This window comes from Chiroxiphia lanceolata, chromosome 18, assembly GCF_009829145.1.
Source record: "Chiroxiphia lanceolata isolate bChiLan1 chromosome 18, bChiLan1.pri, whole genome shotgun sequence".
NCBI classification, from domain to species: Eukaryota; Metazoa; Chordata; class Aves; order Passeriformes; family Pipridae; genus Chiroxiphia; species Chiroxiphia lanceolata.
This window is the reverse complement of record NC_045654.1, coordinates 3867748-3893483: the sequence shown is the minus strand read 5'-3', so window position 1 is coordinate 3893483 and position 25736 is coordinate 3867748. Positions and strand designations below refer to the sequence as shown.

At 54.2% G+C, this 25736-nt stretch overlaps 2 protein-coding genes across 6 annotated transcripts in view; both read right to left on the bottom strand.

The window, feature by feature from the left end:
* Positions 1–12738: 12738 nt before the first annotated feature.
* On the bottom strand, positions 12739–16623 carry HSPB8 (heat shock protein family B (small) member 8). The gene is made up of 3 exons (XM_032706170.1): positions 15627–16623; positions 14521–14584; positions 12739–13517 (listed from the first exon to the last, which is right to left on the bottom strand). Exons 1-3 carry the CDS (start codon positions 16003–16005, stop codon positions 13364–13366), a joined length of 597 nt encoding a protein of 198 aa, XP_032562061.1. The 5' UTR covers positions 16006–16623; the 3' UTR covers positions 12739–13363.
* A 2225-nt stretch (positions 16624–18848) lies between these two features.
* SRRM4 (serine/arginine repetitive matrix 4) overlaps positions 18849–25736 on the bottom strand; it is a 48626-nt gene continuing 41738 nt past the window's right edge. For all 5 annotated transcript variants that reach the window (XM_032705809.1, XM_032705810.1, XM_032705811.1 and 2 more), the window contains 2 exons: positions 25120–25266; positions 18849–24516 (listed from right to left, as the gene is read on the bottom strand). In XM_032705809.1, coding sequence (XP_032561700.1) covers positions 24252–24516; positions 25120–25266 — 412 coding nt within the window. In that variant the 3' untranslated portion in view covers positions 18849–24251. The remainder of the gene's footprint in view (positions 24517–25119; positions 25267–25736) is intronic.

Sequence of the window (25736 nt, the reverse complement as noted above, 5' to 3'; positions counted from 1 at the left end):
TCTGACTGGTCAGTGCTGAGGGTCACCATGTCCCCTGCACACCACCATCCAGCCCCACAGCTTCCTACAGCAGAGTATTTCATCATCTCCCTTCTGTTATCATTAAAGAAAATAAGAGAAGCAATGACAATAAATGATCCTAAGCCAGATCATATAACCCTTTCCATTTGCATTCCCTACGGAAAAATTTCCTCCTCTCTTTTCAGAGCTTGAGCTCTCAGAAATCTCTTTGCTACTGTCTCACTGGGGAGGTGGAGGGGAATGAAATAAGAGCCTCCAGAACTTCTGTACTGAGCTGCAGCACATCCCTCTGCTCCTCCAATGTCACACAGCATCTCCCCCCACAACTGGCCCAGCCTGGGTTTGCAGAGGAAGAAAGTTGGGAGAAGCAGGGCCAGGGCTTGCCACGGGAAAGCACCCAGGCTTCATGGTCAGAGAGGGCAAAGTGGGCAATACCAGAAGCCCAGAGACACAGGGGATCCCTCTGTGCCATCCTGGCATCTGTGGGATGGGGGGCACTTATCCAAGCCCCTGAGCAGCAGTTCCCAGCAGGCACACAGCTGGCTCCTTGGAGCTTGTCAAAACTTCCCCACGTGCAACAGTGAGCCTGTGCTCTTGTTGAGATAAATGGGAATGCAGAGAGAAAGTCATTAAGATCTCTTCCATTTACACCATTCCTGCCAGCCCCTGAGAAGCTGGGATTTTGTCAGATCATGTTATCACCACGACTTTGCTGTTACTGAACCTTGAAGACATTCTTCCCAAAAGCACAACCACCCCCTCACCCTCTCCCCTTTCAATCTCCAGCTATTTTTATTTCATTCCTTGAGATAAAAGTATGTGTGTGGGGGAGGTATTTACACACACATAAGAAAATACCAATGCACATAAAAATAACTCGATGATTTGAGAGAGACATTTCACTTCCGCAGAGCATTCCAATCCCCATTCCAGTATAAAAAGAAAATACTGAAGTTACTGAGGCTTGGGGGGGGTTGTTGTGGCTCTCAGTGCAGATGCAGTGAGCATCCTGCTGCCCACAGCAGGCTCTGCAGCTGGGGGAAGCAGGTACTGGGTTTGTGCTCAAGAGAAAATAAGTGATATTTTTATGTTTCTAGGAAGTTTATGGCTCGCTGTGGAGCAGATACAGTGAATTCCTGCAGAAACCCTCTCACACCCTTATTTCATTCATTATACATTTCCACATGTGTCATTGCCCACCTTCACATTGCTTTTATGTTTGAAATATCTTTTTTAAAGAAAAGAGGGAGGAGAAAGATGAGTGCCCAGTACCTCCAGTTACAAGTTGATGCTGCTCAGTCTGGGAGCTTGGCTGTTCCCAGACCTTGGAATGATGCAGCATCTGCCCCTCACGTGGGGTGAGCAGCCCAGGGGCTCACACACCACCCGCTCCTCCTGCACATCCCACGGGATGCATTTAGCATCCACTGATCCCCAAATTTGGGATCCACTGGGCAAGATCAGCTTCTAAGCAGTGCATGGATTCCAGAAGGGAGCGAGCTCACACAGCAAGGCAGGCAGGAGGCAAGGGCAGGCTCAGCCTGGCTCAGGGAAGCATCTCTGCCAAAAACAACTCGTGAGACCCAGGGCAGCACTATCAGTGTCCCTACAAGCCCCAGCACGCCAGGATGTCGCCAGTCAGGGGCTGCACCAGCCAAGCAGCATCGCTGTGCAGGACAGAACGACCTCACTGGCACAGGGAAAAGCTGCTGTGCTCACAGAGCCCCGGGCTGGCTGTGGCCAGCCTTGTTTTGACTCCTTTTAACAGGCTGCCACACACGGTGTTCTTGGTGACAAGTGACAGCCTTGCTGCACTAACAGCGCTCCACCAAATGGTATTACTATTATTATCTGAGCTTGTGGACATAATAGATAATACGCCAACCCCCTCCCAAAATAACCTGGCGTTTGAAGCAATTTGAAGCAAAAATTCGGATTATTTGCTGAGCATCTCACACTGTGATAACTCGAGGCAGAGCTGTGTCCTACCAGCAGCGTTGCTGTGTGTTCCACACACCTCAGCTGCAGGGAGCTGCTCGCACTGAGCCGCAGGATGGCTGTCACCAAATCACTCCGTAATTGCAGGAAGAGATAACAGGAAAAAGGCAGTGCTCCTGCAAACTCTGCCTGGCCAAGGGTGTTTAAAAATACCTAACCCAGACCCCGTGGCTTGTGCAGCTCTGCTGGGAGTCGGGAAGCCCATGCTGGTGGCAAGCAGGTGCTCCCTGCACGCTCAACCCTTTGAAAAAACTGCTGGGATCTTGCCCAGGATCTCTTCTCCCAAAACTTGAGCCAGATTCCAGCTGGGAAGCACTCTGCTACACTTAAAAAAACACAACCAGGTGCCCTGCCAGCGACCTCCATTTGGTGTAAAACACAAAGCCATCTGACCACCCATGGGGAGCATCACCCCACCTGCCGACGGACCCATCTGCTGGGATGAATCCGACAACACTGGAAAGAAGTTTAAAAGGAGTATGTAAAAATAGCTCGCCTGGAGGTGGGCTGAAGGGGCAGCTGCCCCAGGGGGACCAGCTTGGATGGGGCTTGAAGCAGCAGCTTCTGACCCAGCAGAGGGTCAGAGGACCGTGGGTGCAGGTGCTGCCCATCACTGCTGGGCTGCTCGTCCCCCTGATGTTCAGCAGCATGAGTGGGGAGGCAGGTCAGGCTGGGGATAAGGGAAAGGCTTCCCAGGAGCACCAGCACTGCTGTCCTGTCATCCCCAACACATTCTCCCAGGAGGACCACAACCAAGGCTGGCATATTAGCTGCTATTGCTCACGGTCTACCCCCAGCCCACCCCCAGGAACTGAGACCCATCCGAGGAGACAAACCAGCCCACACACGTTCCCTGTGCCGTGACTAACAGCTTAAGTAAACAGCCAGGTAAACAGAGCTAATTTTACTTTCAGAACAAAAACAAAAAGCCACAAAGCCCAGTTCTTCCTCCTTGAGTAACGACTGAGTGTAATTATTGGCATTTGTCCTCCGGCTGCTTTAGCGAGGTGCCAGCACTTTAAAACCTGGCAGCCGCTACAAGACAAAGTGACATATTTAGCTCAGGAGCGAAAATGCTGCTCGCCTGTGAATGCCAAGGAGCAGGAAAACAAAAAGCACCTGCGAGGGAGGTGCCTGCTGCTGGGGAGGGTCCACAGCATTGCCTGGAAGCCAGGGGGATGGAGAGCCTGCCCCTAAGGCAGCATATCTCTGGGGATGGCTGGAATTAGGAGGATTCATAGCCAAATGCTCCATTTGTGCATTTGAAGGTCTCTGCATCCTGCAGCACGTGGCTTTCCAAGGAGAAATACAGCTCCAGCCACTGCACTTCGCTCACATTGCAACTTCCAAGGGGTTTGGCTGTGGCTACTCCTCTTTGCTAGAAATGGGTTTAGGCAACCCCCCAAGAAAACCTAGCCCTGAAAGCCACCTTACCAGGGCATGGGCGTGAAGGTTTGTTGTCACAAAGGTTGCCTGCATCGACCTGGGCTCTAATTTTATGGTGAGGCTTACACTGGGGCTGGCTCCAAGCAGCAGCACCTCACCCACACTCCCAGAGCAGTCGCTCCACAAGTCCAACAGCCTCTCCCCATCACTCCAGGTGCACGCTGTGGTCACACAAAAGTCCCAAGGGACTTGAATCTTGCAACCTTTCCAGCTCTCCACGTGCATCCCAACCTCCACAGAGGAGGAGCAAGGAGCCCTGACCTGACCCAGCTGGGTTTGGGATCTCTCAGTGTTAAATGCCATCAGATGAGGCCGTTTCCCAAGCAATGAGCTGCAAGGATCTCACTTGTTCTGTTTGATGCCTCCTCTTGTGTCATTTCAGTAGCAGGTGGTGGAAGGGGGGGGGAGGAAAAAACCCTACAAAATAATGTTTAACATCCCTTTAGTTTCGATTTATCTGAAGAGAATTCAAAACAGCACAATTTCCTCCTGCCATCTGGGTGCCACTTTAAAAGACATTTTCTCATATCGTTGCAATTTCAGAAAATCTTGTTGTACAGCTATGGAAATGCAAGATGCTTCCCCTACATTGTGCATCAATGTGAAGCTTTTTAAACCTCAACAGCAGCTTATGATATATTTTGACAGCTCACAGACGGCTCCCGAGAGAATTTCCCAGTTCCAACACTACCCGTGCATGGGGGGTGCCAGCCTTGGGCACTGCAGTCCCTCAAGGCAAAGCTCTCTGCTTGTTTTTGTACCAATTTCTGCTTTAGTAATGAGAAGAAGATTCCCTTGCAGATCTTTGAACCTGCTTGCCTGAACACTTGGAGCTGCAGGAAACTGCCTATGGGTGCACACAGTAGGTGCCCGTGTTCATGATGTGTATGTTCCACTCACACACCCCAAAATAGCTTAGAAACACACTGAGTGTGTTTGAGAAATCTCAAAGGTCCCTATAAACATCCTGCAAGTGGGCAGCCTGGAAGAGGAGGAAGGCTCTAGTGATATCCTTGCTGCTCTCAGCCTTTCCTGGACACCCCAAACAGCTGCAGGGAAAGCTATTCAGTGCAGACAGCAAACCTCAAAACTCCAGCTCTGCTGGAGAGGGGCTTTGGTGCCAGCCTGAGCCATCTCCTTCAGCATCCCAACCCCAGGGGAGACTCCCAGCCCTCAGCCAGGAAAGAGGGACACCCCAGACCCTGGCTCTAAGCCTTGGCTTTGCTGAGCTCCATGCCAGAGCCTCAATCCCTGCCTGCACAAACAGACACCCCCTAATCATGCAACAACCTTCTATGAGCAGTGATACACAGCTCAGGCAATTCCTCCATCCCTGTGAAAGCTGTTTGTCCCTGTCCCTCCTCAGCAGAGGGAGAGGCAGAGCCCTGGTGCATGCCAGGATGCTGCTCCCCTCCAGCCACCTCCAAAAGCATCCACGCTCAAACACTGATTCACAGCCAGAGGAAGTGCCCCAAGAATGAATCAAAGGGTTAACATAGGTCAGGGGGTGTTTGGTGTCAGTCACTTTAACACTTAATAATCACAGAAGTACAGTAGAAGTAACTCTGGAGCAAGCAGTTCATCAAGGGGATGAGCTGTGCCTGGTCAAAGATGGGACACGGGGTGACTGTCAGCTCCTCCCTGTGTGTGGCAGGGCTGCACCCACTGCCCCTGCAAGGGGGGAAGCCATGGGACACAGAGCCAAGGTGAAAACCAGGAGAGCGGGGTCCAAACAGTCCCCCTCCTCCAATTTGTCACCAGCTACAGAGCTCTGCTCCTCTGACACATCCCCACTGCTGCCTATGTTCCAGCATCCCCAGCCTCAGCCATGGGAGAGTCCTGGGACAGGCAGAGAGACAGAGTCACTCCATCCCCGGGGGCACACTGGGAAGGGAAAGATAGGCATTGGGGACCAGTAGAGACTTTGGTTTAAATCCAGCAGGTTTGCTTATTTTTGAAGGTATGGCCACATGGCTCCTGCACAGCAGGGGAGGGCAGGTGCCCTGCAGGAAAAGCTGGAGCTGACACTGAGCCAAGATCCTGGCACAAAAAGGCAAAGCTTTTGTCATCAAACACCCCCAGACTCTGGAGGGGTCTGGCAGCTCACGAAGGCCACGAGCTATACTTCAGTTTGGTAAACCCAGGACTGGGTCTAATCCTGGCAAATCAAACCATGACTCTGTGAGATCTTAGAGCAAGAAGCCCAGTCTTGAGCAACTCCTGCCACGTATAGTTCAGGGAAATCAAGGACATTTCCAGTGGAGAAATGGGTGCCCCTGAGGGACCAAAAAGTCTTTAAGGACTGAGGATCTGCCTTGCTACCCCACATACATTGCTTTATGAGGGCCTCAGTTTCTCCAAGGCCCTTCCAGGTTTGCACCAATACAATCAGAAACCAGCCCTGGGAATGTAGGTGGATGTTGGTTCTGTGGTGTTCTTTCCAAACCTGGCTCCTGCAGGATGGAGCCCCTTGCAGCTCTCTGGGAGGAGTTGAAATGCCGAGCACGCCTTCACCCTGATTTTCAGAAATTGCAGTAAATCAGTATAGCTGCAAATTGCCCTCTTTTTTTGGCTCTGGCTTGATGCAAAGAGGAAAACAAATGGAGTTTTAAAATTCAGCTAATCAAGGAGTTAAAGAGAGGTTAATCCTAATGGATTAATCAACTCACAGAAGGATGGGAAGGAGGCATGGGTGATGAGGAGCAGAGAAGCAGCCAAGCCTGGTTCCTCCTCCCAAGGTTCAGGGACAGTTTGGAAATGTCTTCCTCTTCCACCTGGCTGCATCCAGCATGGGAACAACAGAGGTTGGATCTGGCAATAACAGGTGAGTTCTGGGCTTAGGTACATCTTCCCTGAGAAAACACCGAATCCTTGATGCATCTGTTATCATCCCCTGAGGAAAACAGTGAGGAGTGTTTGACTTCACCACCCTCCCCTACAGACACCAATAGGTGATAAAACCTGGGATGTGGAGTGGCCCTGACTGGTGTTAACACCCCTGCAGAACTCAGGGTGGGACTTGTAAAGGGGTTTGAACGGAGCAGAGCTGCCTCAAGGCTTTCCACCACCTCCTGCACCCACCACGGCTGCCCAGACCACCCCACAGAGTCCAGCCCATGGCTGCTGTGACCAAGCATCCTCCTGCCCAAAACATCAGCATCTGCCTCCCAGCACAGCTGAGCATTCATCATGGGGCAAAGCCTCTTTATTGGCAGCTAATTGGGCTTAGGCATAAGAAGGGCTTGAACATAATTAGTGACAGTGAAAGCAAGGAGGCTTAAAGAAGGTTATTAATGATATACACACTGTATACAACAGCAAAATCGCCAAAAAAAAATATTAGATCCATTAAGTATCATTATCAAGGCCTGGAGCTAATCATTTAAGCTTAATGAAACTAATACATTTCTCCAGCACTGGCAGTAGTGCTCTGAGGGAAGCAGCTGGGGAGGCTCGAGCTGTGGTGTCTCCACAGCATCACTGCTAACCCTGACCCTGGCACCAGTACCTGTGCTTGCTCCAGGCTCCATGTTCCTGAGAGCTGAGCCCACTTCCAGGTGCTTTCAGCAGCAATTCATTTACTTCAGCATGAATCTTTTGCTTTGGTAGCTCAAAGGCCTTCTTGTCAATGACCACAGACTGGTTTGGGTTGGAAGGGACCTCAAAGACCATCTAGTTCAAATCCCCCTGCCATGGGCAGGGACAGCTTCCACTAGAGCAGGTTGCTCAGAGCCCACTCACTCCAGCCTGGCCTTGGCAGGGCACTTCTCCCACTGCCTCCACCCACACCTCCCTCCTCTCCCTTGTTTTGAGCAGCTCTTTGGAGACCGGAGGAGGAATGACTCGGAGCCAAGGCGGCTGCGATGATCTCACTGCTAATTATGCAGAGAAGTCATTTAGCTGTGGCTGTGCCCGATGAAGCGATATGACAGAGAGGACCAAAACCCCACAGCCACTTTGTGCATTGCAAATTGCAAAAAAGGGAGCAAACCCAATGCCTTGACTGCTGTGAGTGCTGTGCTACCCCCGAACTGACTGCAATTAGGGACAGGCACCTCAGGCTGGGACACAATTAAAAATCCCATCAGCTCCACTTTCCCCAGGCCTTTGTCCATGTCTGTTTTCCACCCCAGTCCCAGCAGCAGGATCAGCCCTGCAGCAGGACTCACCATCATTTTAAAGATGAGCCTGGGATTAGCACCAGCCTTATTAAAACCACTCACTCACACCTCATTTTACCTTCACACTGGAGATGATTTAGCTTGATTTATTCTAATTAGTTGTAATTTATTGTTTTAATGAGCTCTTCTGCAGGCTTTTTGTGCTTCATAACTACCTTCCTTGGCTGCTATAATGCATTTCAAGGAGGTCTTTTAATAAGGAGAGGTTTCCAAGGCTGCCATGGATAGGGAGGTTTTTGTTGGAATACGAAAGAAGAAAAATTAAGCCAAAATTTGCCTCTCCTCCAGGATGGGTTTGCTGGGGAGCATCTGGCTGGGAGCAGGAGGCTGCACTTCAGTTCTTCGCCCAAATGACAAGAGAGCCCCTAATTATCAGCACCGTTTACAACTGGGTTTAAAGACTGACAAAAGAAAACAAATAGGAGAAAAGTCTCCTTCCTCGGGCTGCAGCTCATTATCAGAGGGGGGGAATTCGTGGCTGGGAATTGTTGCAGTGCCCAGAGGCAGCTGCAGCTCCATGAAGGGGTCCCTGATGCCCAACACCACAGGCACACACACTGCCCACCCGTGAGGGTCTGTGCTGCTGGGGTGGGGGGGTCACTCAAAGCCCACCCAGTCCCCTCCCAAGCTGGGTACTGGCAGAGGAATCCAGAACATGATGCCTTAACACCCCACAGGCTTTGCTTTATCTACAGAGATCTCTCCTCCCCTCCCCTCTGCTCGGATGGGTGAAGCTTCAGGAATTTCTTAGTCTGCTCCCAGGGGTGGCTGTGCCAGTTTGTGGCCAGGAGCTCTGGCTGAGCTTCCCAGCCTTTGATTTGGAAGGGGCAGAAAGGCCAGCTGGTCAGTCAAGGTGGGTTATTTCTCCGATATTGGGTTCTTTCTTAAAACAAACAAACAAAACAAAACAAAAAAGTGAGCTTTTACTTTTCTGTCCCTGCAGCCACCACGTGGCAAAGTGTTCCCTTTGGAGACATCCAAAATAAAGCAGATGAGATTTGCTGTGCAAGTGCAGACCAAAACTGCATGAAAGCAAGGTTTCCAACAGAGGAGAAACTCCCAAAGAGAAACATGAAAACCCCCAAATGACCGACTAGAGCAGAGAAACACCTCGGTGGTTACAGCATATTTTCTCAGGGAAAAGGGACTGGCTCATCCTGAGGCAGCCCACCCTCAGGGAGCCAGGGATGCTCTAGAAAGGGAAAACACCTAGAAGTGTTATACCAAATCCTCTGTGCAAATACAGATGGATGAACTGCAGGAATAGGAACCGGCTGCCAAGTGAGAGCCTGGAGAGCTGCACATTGCCTGGAGGGGCCGAGGGGGGCTCTGCAGCCCAAGGGGCAGAGGAAGAGGATGCTGAGGGAAGTCAGGATGAGCCCCTGCATGAGCAGCTCTGAGCTTTGCAGAGAGGCTCCCAGAGGGGATGGGAAGCACAAACAACCGCATCAGCCAACAAAAGGGTCTCTGTGAGCACCCCAGGACCCCACAGCTTGATCCAACCCTGAGCAAGCAAAAGACATCAAACGCGTCCCCACAGGGCGAGCCAGTGTGTCCCGAGCCATGGGCACGTGTGGGTGTGAGAGCAACGCTTCCCAGAGCAGGGATGGGCACAGCTGTGGGAGCTGCTGTGCCAGCTGCTGACCACAGGCTCTGCCCAGGCAGCACTGGGAGCTGGGCAGTTGGAAAATAAAAATCAGTCCCATTTTTCTAGAAGGGACCAGGTCCGTGGAGGTGCCTGGTATGTCTGGATAGCTCTGGAGCTTCTTGTGGATTATTCACCCAGCTCCACATGCTGCCAACCAAAATAAATCAATTCAGCTCTTGTTTCCATTTTAGGAAAATAAATCCTCTGGGACAGGCTGGGAGGTGGTGCCCTGCTTGGAGCCGCGTGCTCCCCGTCCCAGCCCTGGTGGGATGTGAACCAGACTCAGAAACTGCTTGGCCCTACTGACTCGTGCCTATGCCTTGCAGAGGGCAGGTAATGCCCCACAGCTCAGGACAGACAGTAGGGCACAGCTAAGAGGTTTATTCAGCCTCCTGCCACTGAGCTGCCTGGAGAGCTCTCCCACAGCTTTGGTGACCTTATCCTTATCTCCCTATGTCCTTCAGCCTGTCACAGTGGCCAGTTAGAGCAGCAGGTCCTTTGAGGCTGGTTTCCCATGACACAGCCCCTTACCTTATAGCACTGAGCCCTCCCCATCAGCCCATCCCAGCTCTGTGCCTGCAGCACTGGGAATCACCCATTTGTGCTGCAGGAGGGATCACCAAAAATCTTTCCCAGAATAAAGAGTCTGCATGAACCACCCACATTTCCCTCCAGCAGCCTGGGAGAGCTTTGCTAGGGCTCAGAGCTGAGCTTGCAAGCTCATGGTCCTGAGATGCATCAGGAGCTCCTGGATTTCCACCTCAGCAGCCCTGACTCCACCATCCCTCTCCCGGAGCAGGCACACTCCTCATGCTCCCTGCTCTGGCTGCTGTCCAATTGGTGCTAATAAAGAGCCTAATGCAAATTGCCCAGCATTCAACTGCTTAATTCCACCAGCCCCTTTCAGAGGTGGTTGTGCATTTTATCAGAACTGACTTCTTAGAAAGAAAAAAAATAAACTCTCCCAAACACCTGCTCCTCTCCCCTCCCCATCCAGGAACAGCCCTGTGCCAACAGCATCAGTGTTGCTCTGAAAGCAGGATTTGAAGGCCAGATAAGGATGGTTCCGCTGTCTCCTTCAGCAGTAAAAGTCACTTGGTCTTGAATGATGTGGATATTGGGAAGTCCAATGCTTCTCCAGGAGAAATAAGGGAGCATTGGCCTCCTGGAATGATTTTGACAAGGGCCAGCAGAGCAGAGCTGTGCCTGAGGTGTCCTGTACAAGGTGAATTGCTGATAAACATGATCCAGCCCCTTCTCCTGCGTGTGACAGGGGTCCCAAAATGCACAAACTGGGTCTGCATCCCTCCTGAGCAACCCCAGGGTCAGACCTGCAGGATGCCCACTCCTCCCAGAGGATGCTCACTCGCTGTTATATCCTGCACACGGCATCCCCCTCAGAGCCAATATTAAGCCATAAACCATAATGTGTTCTGACACCACCTGATGTGCTGTAATTGCTCTAAACCCATGAAATGTGATGTCATTGCAGAGCGGCCGCTACCACTTTGTGTTACAGGTCTGATGGCTCCAAGCTGTTACCTCACAGCAGGCTGAGGGAGAGCAAACAGCTCCTGCTCCCCACTGGCCCTGGCTCTGCTCACCCTGGTACCCCAGAAATCCACGTATCCCACCCCATCTCCTCAGACATGGGGGGAGAGGCTGATACAGAAGTGCCCCCTGTATTTCCAAACTGATTTTTCCATTTGCAGAAACACCAGCAGGGGTTACTTGTTTAAAACCTCATTCACGCAAATAATCAGATCATAGTTAAAAAAAGCCCCAGATCTCCAGTTACAGTTTTTTCATTAGTCTGTGATACTTCAGACCATCCAAGAGCTCGGAAAGCTGCTGCCTGCACAAATCCAAGCACACTGCCAAAGGAAGAGGTCCTTAGTGCTAATTGCCCATGCCAACCCCAGGCATTAAGAAATTATTGCTAATGCAGCTTACAACAGCTTTTATAAGATGCTATTAAGGAATTCACCAGAAAACAGAACCAAATAAAGCAGAAAGCGATTAAAGAAAAACAAAACTTACCCCAAACTGCTGGATCAGCAGGAACAAGAGCTGGAGCCATCATCTGAGCGTGGCAGCTCCAAAGCTGAACTTGAAGCTCCCTTTGTCCCCCAGCACTGTTGCTGCTGTAGCCTGGGGCCTTCCCTAAATACCCTGGGGTGGGAGCAGGGCTCAGCTGTGACTCATTTTCCCCCGGCAACTCCCTGTGGAGTTGCAGCTGGTCCCTTGCACCTGCAGCCCTGCTCAGGCAGCCAGGTCAGGGCTGCAGTGGTGCACATCCAGCCAGGATGCTGGGCCTGAATGTGGTGCCAGGGGCATGTGCTTCCCCTGGGATCCTTCCCATGAAAAGAGACAAAGCTAAGGTTGGGCCTGGGGTTGTTTTTTCAAAAGGCTGATAAAAATAAATCTTCAAAGGGGTGAGGAAGAGGAGGCACAGTTTGTGCTGGAGAGGTGTCACACACAGGGATGACGGCTCCAAGTGGCACAAGGACACAGGGCTGTGACTCATGACTTTTCAGCATTCCATCCTGGTGTCAGTATCCCATTTCAAGGATTATATTTTATTCATAAAAATTGCTGTGCTCACAACAGTGTCCGGCAGAGCCAGCGTGTGGCTGAGCCTGGGGCTGGCAGTGCTGTGCACCACCAGAGGGTCCCAGCTTTGTAACAACTGCCAAAAAGTAAATATACTATGTAAAACTGGGTGAGAGTCCCCAGATTCCACCCCATGACCTGGAATGTGGGTGCCTTCATGGCACCCGAGTGCTGGGCCGGGGTTTACAGCATGTGATGGGCTGTTGTTGGTAACCGCAGCCCAAATGAGCCCGGGTGGAGCATGTGAGGTGGTATTTTTAACTCTGAGGTCCTGGTGACATGGAAAACTGGGTGCCTGGTCCAGGTGCTGCACAGATCGATGGAAAATTTCCCACTACCCATCGACAGCTCAGCTTTGCCAACCCCAGGCACTGCAGTGTGTTAACAAATGGTGCTTCTCCCCCATGAGCCCAGAGCCCAGCAGAAACCTCCACTAGGGAATTAGCTGGGAAGTGCTTCCCTGCAGAGCTGAAGGTGGGAAGGTGGCATGGCGAGATGGAAAGAAGGATGGTGCAACCCCAAATTTCCCAACTCAGAGCCTGCTTTAGCATCCCCAAGCAGGAAAAACATTTTCAACCCCTTGAGAGGGTAAAGACAGGACGAGCCCATGGTCCTCGCCAGGCTTGATGGTTCCCCAGCACAGTGTTAGCTGGGACTTGGAATTCACCCATCAGTGCAGACATCCCCACACATCTCCCTTGTCCTTCCGCCCCATGGGGAGGACCTGTGCCAGGCTGGGAGGTGGCACATGGTGGCAATCCCCCCTCCTCCCTGCCACCCTCCCTCAGCCCCGCGCCCACCCTCGCCGGCTCAGCTGAGACAAGCGGAGGCTAAGAACATCCACTGGGTTTTATTCCTCAGGTCTGACAAGTAAAAGCACAAATTCTCTTTGGAAATAAGGAAAAAAAAATTAAACCAAAACCCCAAACCAACGTTCAAAGCACGCGGACGGTTTGCGTTTCTCAGGACGGAGGCCGTGCCGTCAAGCTCCGCCGCCGGACACGTGTCCTTTGCAGAGATGTAGTTTAAAAAAAAAACCAACTCATGGAGGAGGAGAAGACACAGGGCTACGGGTTTCCATGTCAATTCTAGAGGAAAAAAAATGGCCCTTTTTTGCTATTGTTGTAAATATCCCATCCGAGCGACTCAGAGCAAACAACAACTGTAGGGAGGACATCCGTTCTGCTTGGCCCCGCGGGCACAAAATCTCTACTGGCACCTCAGACTGCTACAAGCCCTCGGGGACGGTGGCCTGGCACCCGGTGTGTGCCCCGGCTCTCAGCTGGCCCCCCCTGGGGTGACGGGTGCTGCCATCCCTACGAGCGAGCAGCACCCGTCACCCTTGCCGGAGGCTGTCAGGATGCCGCGCCGCAGGGGACCAGGGAGCAGGGATCCAGGGGGAGAGGGAGCAGGGGAGGAGGGGTTGCCGGGGCACGGCAGGGCCGTGGGTGGCTGCTCAGGTGCAGGCGGCCTCCTGGCTCTCGACGGGGATCTCGCTGCCGCCCTCGCCGTACTGCTGGTAGGGGGGGATCTGGGGCGCCTCGATGATGAGCAGCCCCTCCGGAGACAAGGAGGCGAACACCGTGATGGGATCCACCTCGTAGGGCAGCCTGCAGGAGGAGGGGAAAGACGGGATGGGTTAGGAGCGCGGGCCATGCTGCATCCCTGGTGGACACCGACCCTCGGGAAGCTCACACAGGACCCCCAGTGTGTGGGGAACCACTGATGCCGAGGCACCAGCCCGGGTGTGGGGCTCAGCAAAGCCTCTGTTATTACTGTAGTGCCTGGGAATGTGTCAGGGATATTTAGAGCGGGCTCCTGGCCGGCCTGGCCCCCGTGGGAGCTCTGTTTAATCTCCCCGGCAGATGTGTTTGACGGGATGTCACCCGCCGCTTGTGCCTCTACAAAGCAGGAGTAAATCCTGGCCGTGCCGCAGCCCACGTCAGCCGCGAGCCTTGCCCGTAAAAGGAGCCCGAGCGCCGAGCAGGAGGGAGTGCAGCGCTCGCCCCAGCCTTCCCGTGGGAGTTTGGGATGCACAGGGCTCCTTCAGGGTAGAAAAGTGAAGCTGAGCTGCTGCCAGCTGAGGAAACCCTTCCCATGCCTTGGGCTTTTTGCTGCCTCTCCCTGTTAACCCCTGCGGCCGGGGGTCTGCCCCCCACATCGGCTGCCTCTGCAGGACTCGCCTTTGCCATTGTTGTTGCCAAAGTGAGCCGTGGGTGAGTCAACGCGATAGCGATCTGAGTGACATCATGGAGATAAACGGATACAGAGACATCCTCGGGGATGTGCTCCGGAGCTGGCGGTGGTGTCAGGAGCTGGCGGTGGTGTCAGCCCGTCGTGCCCCGCCGCACCCCGGGGGTTGGCTCCTCCTCGCATCCCTCCTGCTCCCCGCGCCCCAGCCCTCCCCAAACACAGCCCCGGGCGTGGAGGAGACTGACAGAGCACCCCAAAAAAGGCCTCCTCCTCCTTCATCTCCCTCAGGAAGTCACTTTGTGGCCTGAACCAGCCAGGCACGTGCTGCAGAAGGGCAGAGTTTGGGGTGAAAACAGTCCCTGCGTGTGTGAGCTGGGGCGCAGGGACTGGCAAAGCTCAGCCAGGCCAACCGGTACCTACTGGATTTTCTTGGTGAAGTTCTTGGAGACAATCCCTCCTTCCACCTGCTGCTCCTCGTGTTTGCCTGCAGGGAAGGCCAACACCCCACATCAGCACCTCACCAGGAGATTATTTTTTTCCCCAACAAACAACAACAGCAAAACCCAACAGGAAAGTTTTCCGAGCAGTTGTTTCCCTTCCCGTGTGCAAACCCTTCCCTGGGGAGGGCTCAGGGAGCCTCTCCATGTGGGGGAGGCGATGGTGGACACAGCACAGCCGTATTTCCAGTAAGAAAATGGGGTCTCACAGGCTGCCAAGAGCTGGGGCTTAAAAAAATAAAAATAAATAAATAATAAAACCTTTGGAGGTGGCAGCCTCCTCCCCTGGCCCCACTGGGCTGGGCTCCTCTCCACCACACTGTCAGGATGGGGGGCCCTGTGCCTGGAGCATCAGCCAGTGTCTGCCTGGACCCTCCTGACCTGGGGTTTCCCTCTGTGATGCTGTGAAGCCCAAATAAATACCTGAGACTGTGGTGGGTGGCAGCCCCAAGCCCTCCCTAGTGACCCCAGCCCAGGGGACTCAAGGCCAGTGGAGGACATCAGTGCCAGGCTGATGGGCTGCTCAGGGCACTCGTGGGCACCCCAGATGTGGTGGACCCTGCACCCCCTGTCCCCACCATCAAATGACTTCTCAGGGATGTGCTTCTACCCAGCTCAGATCCAGGCTGGGGCTGTGGAGCAGCTGCTCCCTTCTTCCCAGCCTCTCCCTCGGCCCCTTTAAAGGGAATCTCCCTCCGTGCCGGCCTCACCCCGGCTATAATTAACCCAGCCAGGCTGGGGCCCCTCTCGGCCGCTCACTGCTGGGTGCCGCCAGCCGGGGTGGAAAGCAGGGAGATTTACCCCAAAGGACACGTGTCTTTTTTCATTCTGGCAGCAAACCACCACGGCTTGTGAGCCAGATCCCCCCATGGCACCCCCGAACTGCCTGTGGAGCTGCCCCAAAACCCTCCCCGGCTCCCAAGCACAGGGCTGCTACCGCTGCCTTAAAATAAAGGGGATTTTGGCATTTTACAGCAATTCCTTGAGCCGGCAGGACCGGCTGCTTTTCATGCCCCCTCCTGCTCTCACCTGACACCTCGACGTAGCCGTCCTTGGTTTTGACGGTCAGCTCCTCGGGTTTGAAGCTGTGCACGTTGACACAGACCTTCCAGGGCTCGCGGGGAAAGGGCGCGGGGCTGCGGCTCTCGGGGTACCCCCCGAAGTGGGCGCCGTAGCCGGGGGCCATGGCCGAGGGACGGCCCATCCCGGCGCGCAGGGGGCCCGGCCAGGTGGTGGTGAGCCGGGGCCGAGCCCAGTCGGGCCAGTCCGCCGTCAGGTCTCCGGGGAAGGGCGACAAGCCGAAATCATCGTCCAGCAGGCGCGAGGTCAGGCCGGGCTCCCGGAAAGGGTCTCGGATGCTGCGCCGGCCGGGATAATGGCAGGAGAAGGGCAACTGGCTGTCGGCCATGGCTTCCTTCGGAGGGGTCTGAGCGTGTCCCTGGGGCTCTCCCACGGAGCCTCAGCCTCTATGTGGCTGTTCCTGGCTGCAAACTTCCCCCGGGAGCCTGTCCCGGAGGAGACGCATCCACCCCGGGTGGGACGTGGGTGCGCGGGGACGGTCCCTCCTTCCCAGCACCAGGTGAAGGACGATGAGAATATCGATTCAAGCTGAATCACCGGGAGCTGGAAGAGCGCAGGAAGGACGGAGGGAGCTCTCTGGCCGTGAGAAAACGCTTCCTGTCTGGCTGCGATCCCAGGACCGGGCAGAGGAAAATAAAACTTCTTGTCAGGAGAGGGGAAAAAAATAGTAAAACCAAGTATCCTGAGATTAAAAAGCTTCTCTCTCCTTTCTCACTCCCCAGCACTTTATGTGCAACTTTCCCTGCTGCTCCCGGCTGGGAGCTGCAATAAATGCCTGAGCTTGGAGCCCAGAAACTTCTCTAACCTTCCAGCCGTTGGGCGAGCACTATTTATATGGATTTGGGAGGAGGGGGGTGGTGTGTTTTGCAAGTCCTGCCCTGTCAGCCGAGTATTTTGGAGAGGATGAAACAGCCGTGGAGAATCCGGGCTGTGGCAGCTGACCACTCCTGCTAGCCCGAGGATCCCGACTGCGCTGGGGCCACGGCACTTCAGCAGCTGCCCCAGCCCCCGCTGCCCCCTCCTGCTGCCCTGCCTGCCCAAAATAGCCCGGGCTGGCTTCTTTCACCCCAGTGTCACCTGTTAAAAATACCTTGGTGGGGCTGACCAAGCTGTTCCCCTCACTGTAAAGCCACGTGTCCCCACACCACCGGGTACCACTGTACCGGGAAATGGGTCACTGGTGGCACCCCCAGCACAGCACAGCGAGGGCGGTAGGACCCCGTGGGTGGGTGTTTGGGGGATGCGGGGCAGGGAACAGGATGACCCTCTCCAGCACTGCTTCCTAGACCACCTTCACCTGTTGGGCCCAGAGAAATGTCCCCTAACTGGGGTAAGGAGAGGGACCCCGGGAAGCAGGCAGGGTCCCCACGGTGCTGCTCAGTACCTGCCTCCTCCTCGCTCCGCCGCGTGCCCCGGCCCTGCCGCAATCCCGGTGCGGGCAGGGCGAGGCGCTAATCACAGCCGCGGCCGGCTAATTACAGGGCAGCGGCGGGAGCGAGCCGCGCGGTGGGAAGAGGCGCGGCGGCGCTGCCGGGGGAGCTCCCAGCGAGCATCCACCCGGGAGACACAGCCCCAGCCCGGGCGACATGCAGGGGGTACCGCTGGCAACGAGGGACTCCCCGTGGAGGTGATCCAGGCCAGCAGTGGGGATGCGCTGGAGGGTGGGATGTGATCAATGAGGGTCATGTTGGATACGGAAGAACTTCCTCTTGCCGCATCCTGGCTCTGCCTCATGCTCCGTCTCTCCAGCATTTGCAATTTTTCTAATGGACTTGATGGAACTAATTGCAGCAGGAAGACTTTAATGCAGCGCAGGCCGCGCAGAGATTCAGCCACTGGTCACTCCGTGGCATTAATAACGCTGCACCGACGTGACATCGCTGGGGGCGGGGAGCTGCTTCTCCTGGGCCGGGACAGGGCTTCCTCCGCTTCCGTGGAGGCAGCTGGTATCACAAGGGTCTCCCTGGGGTCCAAGGGGGGATTCCTGAAGATGCCTGGGGAGGTCCCAGATGCTGGCTGAGCACCCCTGATGCAGGGAGGCAGCTGCCAGCAGAGACCCTGAGCATCCCCCTCCATGCCCTTCTTCTGCCTGACTGCCCCTGCCTGGCTGGGGGCTCTTGCTGCCCACGGGTGACAGTAGAGGGTCCTGGGGGACGTGGCCATGCACTGATCCTGAGCTGAGCGGGGCACCTCTCACCGTGGCTGGGCAGTAGGGTCACTCCAGCATTGACAACTGCACCTGCTCTGGCAAACACCAGAGCACTAGGAGAGGGGGACAAAGCCCCGAGGATGTTTCGGGCAGCCCCATGATCCTGCTGTGTTTCCAGGAGCCTCGCAACAACCCCAGTCCCACATTTTTCCCACATAGCTCCAGGCCATTCTCCCTCCCCGGCCAGGAATTCTGCCTGTCGCCTCGTTCATCCCCATTAGTCACACGTCCCCTCCCACCCGCTCTGGGCCATCCCAATTTAGCTCCTGTTGTCACTCCAAACCTCCCGCCTGCCTCCCACTGCTGAGCCACCCCTCGACATCAGTTCTGGGAAGCATGAAGTGCCCTTGCAGCCTCCCTTCTCCTCTGAGTGACCTGGGGATGCTGCCCTGTGTTCCCAAGATCCATCTGTGCCACGGCCAGACCTTTCCTGGGTGCCCATCTGAGCCCTGCTGGGGACAGCATGGGGACCTGGCCCAGTGCTGCTGCTCCCCTGTGGGGCTTCCAGCCAGTCCAGGGGCACACCCCAAAGTGAGGGTGCTGAACAATCCCAGTTGCCTCTGCCTCCTAGCAAGAAGGTGACCATGGCAGGAGCTCTGTGCAGGGCTTGGAGTAAGAGCTGTGCAAGCAGGGAAAGGCACAACCCCAAGTTGAGAGGTGTTGAGGCCAACAGTGACCTCCATAGAGAGATGGATGGATTTCTGGCTAGGACTTCCCATGCCTGAAGAGGGTGGGGGGATCCAAAGTGCCTGGCAAAGGGCAGCAGAAGCCTGGTCCAGCAGGGAAAGGAGAGCTGCCAGAAATACTAGCCCACAACTTTTTTTTCTTCAGCCAGTGCCCTGAGGAGCCAGTCCTGAGCAGCTGGGAGTGGAGGCACATGCCCTTCCCTGTGGAGCAGCTGAAACAACCCAAAATATCCCACTGTGCACAGTTGGATCCAAAAGGAACATGACAAACGGGGCTGTGATGCAAAGGAAATACTGTCCGAACCTTTATTGGAACCTTTTTCTAACCAGGCTAACAACTCAAACACCCAGGAAGACTAAAGGATACAGAACACATGTCGATGGAGAGCAAGGGGAGCTTTACAACGAACTCAAACGAACAGATGCACCAATGTAATTTGGTGTGGAATCGACCAACGGGCAAGAAAACAGAGACACCGTTTCCCTCGCGGCTTTTCTCATGCCTTGGCTTTTGTTCTAGATCTTTCATTCCCTGGGTTTTGAAGGCAGAGTGCTGTCCCAGGCCTGTGAGGATCAGGGTGGTTTTCTTTAGGCAGTAGCCCAAAAGTTGGGATGCTTGACCACGATGCTGTTGCTACAACAGCAGATGTACCGGTGCTTCAGAGACCCTCCCAGTAATGTGCAAACTTCCAGGTAGCAGCAAAGTCATGAGAATTATTTGTTCTCTGGTAAAGAGGTAATAAAACCCCACTGGACACTACAGGGCAAAGTCTTTACTTAGGCACCCGAATCTGTCCCTTTCTCAGACCAATATCCCAATTGCCCCAAGGCTGAGCACCTGGCAGCTCCCAGCCAGCTCCCTGGGAACAGCCCAGCACTGGGCACGTATCAGTGCCAGAGCCACGTCCACACTCCACCACCACAGGCATCTCTGCCCGTGGAGCACAAACACCTCCCGCTCAGGGAAAGAGGACACTGGGGCAGATCGTGATTTTTAGCACGTCCCATGCTCTTTCCAAAGCTGGGGGAGGATTCCTGCAGCAAGCTCTGCTTATGTTGGAAACAGCAGAGACCTCCCCAGTCCTGCCCTGGCCACCTTTCCTGAGCTCCCACCTGGGCAAAGCTACTGGTTCTGGCACAAAGCTCAGGGAAGGGGGAAAAGCAGGACATGGTACAAGGGACAGGGTACAGGGCAGTGTGGACATCCCACCTTCCTGGTAGAGACCACAGCCAGTCACTTCAACCCTATCCTCTTCCTCATCATCAATGTAAAGGTGACAAGTATTCTCCTCTCCCAGACGGAAGAGGGGACCAGCAGTGCGAGATCAGAGATCTCCAGGGATCTTTGGTGATCCAGGCAGCCCTATTCCATATGGCAGAGGAAGAGGAGCAGGGCTATTCCTCCACAAGAGCTGGCCTGTCACCTCTGAATGCCCTGCACCTTTCCAGGGGGATGTGATTTGTCAACAGGAGCTGGTCCAGGGAGATGGAGAATTTTCAGCTGCCTTGCCCATCTCTATCACAATGAGGTTCTTCCCTAAATCACTGATGGTGAAGTCCAAATGAGCCCAATTTGCCTGTTTCTCTCCAACATATATGGCAACACCTCAAAGGCTCCTACCTTCACAGACCCAACGGCATGGCCCAAATAGCTTTTTTAAATTAACGCTCAATAAATAGAAGAAATAAATATTAAATAGAGGCCAAGTCCTCTCAGCCTGTTCAATATATGTACAATGCATAGCAAAATAAGTATGATTGGCTGTTGCAGACAAATTTGGTACAAATTCAGTCCCCAAAACAACAAAAACATTGAGAAAGTTGCAGTCAACATAAAGCAAAGCTCAGCTGAGTGCTGTAAGCCATGAAGAAAAGAACGAACAGAACAGTGCTTTGAAACATCCCTTATCTTTGCTTCCCAGCATTTTCCTGATGCTATGGCCAGCCTTGGACATCCCTTGTGTGTCTGACCACAGGTGAGCAGCAATTCACCAACATCAAAATGACCAAGTTGCTTTTCCACCAGATGAACTTGCTCTTTGCAGAGAGCACCTGCAGCAATCTGAGATGTTGGACTCAGAGCAAAAGTCCATAAAAGCAACAAATGAGAGAATTAAAAAAAAAAAAAAAAAGAAAAAAAAAGCACTGGCAAAAGGCACAGAGACAGAAAAGCTCACGGGCTTCACACAAACTCACAGAAACCCCAGTTGTCCACTGACAAGGGAGGGTGATGTTCCAGGTTGTACTAAAAATCTTAAATAAGTTAAAAAATAAATACCATGACCAAGGGAAACTCACATGTATATGCACATATGCACATACATACGTACACACACACAGACTGGATTTTGCAAGGACCTTCCGCAGGGATCAGTCTCTCACAGTCTCATTTCTTTAGTTTTCCCATGGGTGGGTCACTGCGCAGGGATGATAAACACAGCAGGGGAGTCCTGGCGACGGCATCCTCCCAGGGAAACCAGCAGTGCCTCTGCGGAGCAGATTGGTTTCGGGTTGAGCAGCGGCTGCGGAGCCAAGGGAAACAGCGCAGCAGCCAACTGGCACCCGGCCGGTGCGAGCACGGCCCGGGAGACACTTCCCCTCGCAGCACTGCCAGCACCCCGGGGCTCAGCCGGCCGGCAGACCCTCGCCATCGCCTCTGTCGGCTCCTACACCCGTCTGTATGCTCACATCCATCACATTCCTGCACAAATCTAATGAGAGACCCTAGATTTTAACGTGAAAACGCACAGCTCTGCCCCTGCGTCCCTCTGTCCGCCCTGCTCCAGAGAGCACAAAGGGACACGTTGGCAGCAGGAGTGACTGTCACTCCTCCAGCCACCTCAGCAAGAGGGGCCAGAGCTGTAAACCTTTACATGAGACCGGCAGCATGGATACATTCAAACAAACAAACAAACAAATCCGAAAATAACTTAATGTTCAAAAAAAAAAAAAGAATAAATAAATACTGGTAACGGTGACCACTTGCATCCATTCTGACATAGAATTAAAAATAGAATAATAATAATAATAATAATAGTTAATAAATAAATAAATAATTTAGGAGGTTTAATCCAATGCAAGTCTGCTTGGGAAACCCCAGGAACGTTTAGCTGCCATGGACTGTCCAGGCAGATGCAGTCCTTGAAACATGGATCAGCTGGACAGGTTCGAGAGCCCTGTGCAACCCTCAGGGTCATCTCCTGTCCCATGGTGAGTGGATGCTGCTGATCCTGGTGTGGTGCTTCCATTGTCCGACCCCAGCCACGATGTGTGTTTGGTATTTACACCAGTTGCACAAAGCCTCTCCTCTTTTCCTTCTTAATTTTGGATCTTCTGGCTTGCTGCTTCCTTGCTACAGCTGCATGTGTGGGTTACGGGGTGCCAAGGGGCAGGAGGCTGCTCCTGAAACATTGGTAAAGCTGGGATCTGAGCTCCCATCACTGCCTTTGGATCTTCCCCGGGAGCAGAAGGACAGGGTATTTCAGCATCAGACTGGGAAAGACTCTTTGGGGAAGAAGTGTGAGGTTTTCAGCCCTTTAGAGAGGGAGCTCACTGCAGAAGGTGGGCAAGGGGCCACTGTCAGGGCCAGCACAGGAGGGAAGGCAGTGGCACCCCAATGCAAGAACACCCTGTCTTTGATCCCTCAACCACAGCCCTGGAGCATTTGCTCAGCCCTACAAGGAATGCTTCTCTCTCTGTCCTAGAAAGTGTCGTCCCAGGAGACAGATACGTCCCTACCAAACCACCAACTACACCAGTGCCCACCTCTCTGCCTCAGCCATCCTCATCCTAACATTAGCTACAGAGAGCAAGGCTGGGGATCAGGGTCTGGGAAAAGGGGGGACTTTGGGTGTTGAAGGTACAGGACAAGGGGAACCAGCAGTAGGAAGGATATGGGGAAAGAGACTCCTGGCATAAAACTTCCCCTTGTACCACCCAGGTGGAATTCCAGCCCTCACTGCTGTACTTTTCAACAGGTAACAGGTTTTTAGGCTTGCTGAGGCAATCATCCATCTCCACCACAACACCTCATGGCACTTGGCTTTCTTCCACTTGCTGCTTTGGCCCTTTTCCTGCTGCCAGCGGGACTGGGGGGGCTGCAGGTAACTCTTTAGATGGGGGAGGGTTGCATTCCTTTCTACCCCCTCTCCTCCTCCCGCAGACGGTGGCTCCACTCAGCCCTTTTCTGTGACATTTAAACAACACACCTCCTTGACTCATTAAGCCCAAACTCGTTAATAATCGGGCAGGATGGAAGGGGAGGGGATGGAAAAAGGGAGGGTGGGAAGTCCAAATTAGCGTCTCTAAGCACCCAGGTGTTGTAAGAGAAATAAACTCCTCAGCACCAGCTCAGCCTGTGCTGGGAGCAGCCTTTGTTACCCGGCAAAACACAGTAATTGCGCAGGCAGCTGGGCTGGCAGGGAGACAAAACCCCAGGGCCCAGGCAGGGCCCTCCTGCCACTGCCTGCGGCTCCCTGGAAAAACAGGCAATTAGTGGGGGGCCCTTCCTGTCCCCTTGCACTGCTCTGGCCTCCCGGTGACAAACTGGGCCACCAGTAAACCCTGCTGCAGCCTGGCACCAGCACTACTGTGCTGCTGGTCCTGCCTCAGGGCAGCCTGAGGGGCTCAAGGAGAAATGGTTTCCTAAAATCCTGCTTAAAACTACTGCCTGTTTCAGGAAAGGAATTTGGGGTCCCCTGGCTCATGCAATGCCCTTTTAACCCTGTGTGCTCTCACTGTACCCCACAACCAGGCTGTCTCCATACCTCCCTATGGTTCCACTCCAAGGGCAACACTTCCTTTAGGAAAACCTGAACCCAAACTGCAGGAGGCTTCCTCCAAGAAGGGAACCACGTGGGCCCTGTCTCCCATGCCACTGCCTGGCCCTCGGAGTGCAGCGTGGCAGCAGCTCCCCTCTGCCTTGTACCCCACCAGCCCCATGTCTGCTTCAGACCTCAGCAGGCTGCTTGCAAGCAAGTCAGCACTGGGGGGATAAAACAACCCTGCAAAAGGTGTGGTTACTTCGTAGGAAAGGGCAGGAGAAAGAGCAAACAGCCCTTTTTTTCCCTGGAAATTACGTCAGGAGGGATTTCTAACCTTCTATTTACAGCAAGGCCTGGCTGAGTGGCAATAAATAAATATTTTCTTATGGAAAAGGCCTGCTACAGAATGGGCAGCTACTCTGGAGGAGAGACCCAAAGGACCTGATGTTTGCCTTGGTGGGGACAGGTCACTCCCCTCATCTCAGCAGCTTTCCAGCAAACTCCTCCCTAACTGGGTCTCTTCCTCCAAGAGAAGTTAATTTGTTGGTTCCTGGAGCTGAGTTCTTTCCTTTGGAACAGCTGGTAGTGCTTTGGAGAGTGGCAGCGATGGAGAGACGGGAGCATCAGGGAGGATGGAGCAGGTCTGTCGTGACAGACCCTCTGTAAAGCACCGACCCTTCTTCCAGCCCTGGCACAGGGAGCTGGGGCTGATCCACCCACTCCATGGCAGAACGAAGGGGCTGCATCAGGCGCTCCAGGGCTCTTACTCTGAACCGGGGAAGGGGGACCCGGCACTGCCACCACATCAGTATCGGGGATGATTGCTATCGATGGCCAGGTAGGTGGGAAGGAAGCAGAGAATGCCGGGAATCTGGAGGTGCCGCCGGCACACGGTGTCAGCCACCAGCGGCACTCCCTAACGACGCAGGCTGTCGGAGCTGGCTCCTGAGTCATAGCTCCTGCTCCTGCTGCGGCTGCTCCTGGGGCCCGAACTCCGGCTGCGGCTCCTGCCCTCGGCGCTGCTGCTGCTCCAGCTTCGGCTCCGGCTCGTCCGGTAGCTGGAGTAGCTCCGGCTTCGGCTCGGGGAGCGGCTGAAGCTGCTGTACCAGGAGGAATAGCTGCTGGCACTGCTGGAGGAGGAGGGGCTGGGACGGTAGTAGGGGATGGGGCGTTTGCGGGCACTGTGGGGACAGAGAGAGACGGGTTACCAGCAACACAAGGACAGATTTACTGCCAAAATCCCCAAAGAGCACTGTTTGCTCTGCACAACACTCCCAGAAATGTGAATGTGTTTGCTTAAAAGAAAAAGAAGGAAAAGATCAGGTAGCTGATGGGCTTTGGGATTCAAACCACCCACACCCACAGCCCTGGGGAACATCCCAAACATGAAATCTGAGGCGAGGCACGGCTCTGCTTGATGTTGTCCCAAAGAGCCCTGAGCATGAACGTTGGAGTCAATATTTGCCTTTCTGCAGTGTGGGACATCTACCACAGGGAAGGATGAAATAAAAACCTGTGAGGAGATGCTCCTGGCACCTGAGTCCCTGCTCTGACTGCATCCTTTTTCCTTCAGCTGTTGTTAATGAGACACCCTCCCTCCAAACCTCCCTCTGCCTCTAGCTAGAAATCCCCAAGCTCTGGGAGGGGTGGAAGGGCCTGCTGATCAGGCTCAGGGAAACCTGAGAAACCTCCTCTGGCAAGGGCCGGGACCCAAGGACAGCCCACATCCCCCTGGGAAGCGCCGGCTGAGCCCGTGTGCGAAGGATGGGGCAGCATCCCCTCACCTTGTGATGCGCCGAGCTTCGAGGTGGCTGGGAGAGTCCCTCCGGCGCTTCCTCAGGGGGGAGTAGGAGCGGCGCCGACGCTGCCGGTCACGCTCCCGGTGCGACTCCTTCTCACTGGAGCTGTACTTGTGCTCTCGCTCACGGTCCCTGGGGAAGGCACAGGTTGTGAACTGTCACTGCTGGGTGACAGTTTTGTGGGTGGATTTCGGGTGTGGAGGCAATGACCCATTGAGTGGAGGGCACTCATGTCCAAAAGGGACCACTCTAAGTGTTTCTGGTGGCATCAGCCCTGAGCTCTCATGTAGCTGGACAGAGAGACACTCATCTGGCTGGACAGATGGACACCACTGATTGTGTCTGGGGGTTCCAGCAGTGTCTTACAGTGGCTCTGCACTGCCAAGCTAAGATGGCTTACGGGGACCTGTGTCTGTGGGTGTGCTCTGTATTTAGCTCTGTAAAATTGCTCTTGTTGGCCATGCTGCTGGAGCTGGCACTCACAGTCCTGCCAGCAGGAACAGCCCTGCCAACAGGCCCCACGTGAGCCGAGGGCCCCGGCCCCGAATCCCTGCAGGGCTCCTCACGCCTCGCCAGAAGGAGTGCCCGTGTTGCTATGGTTT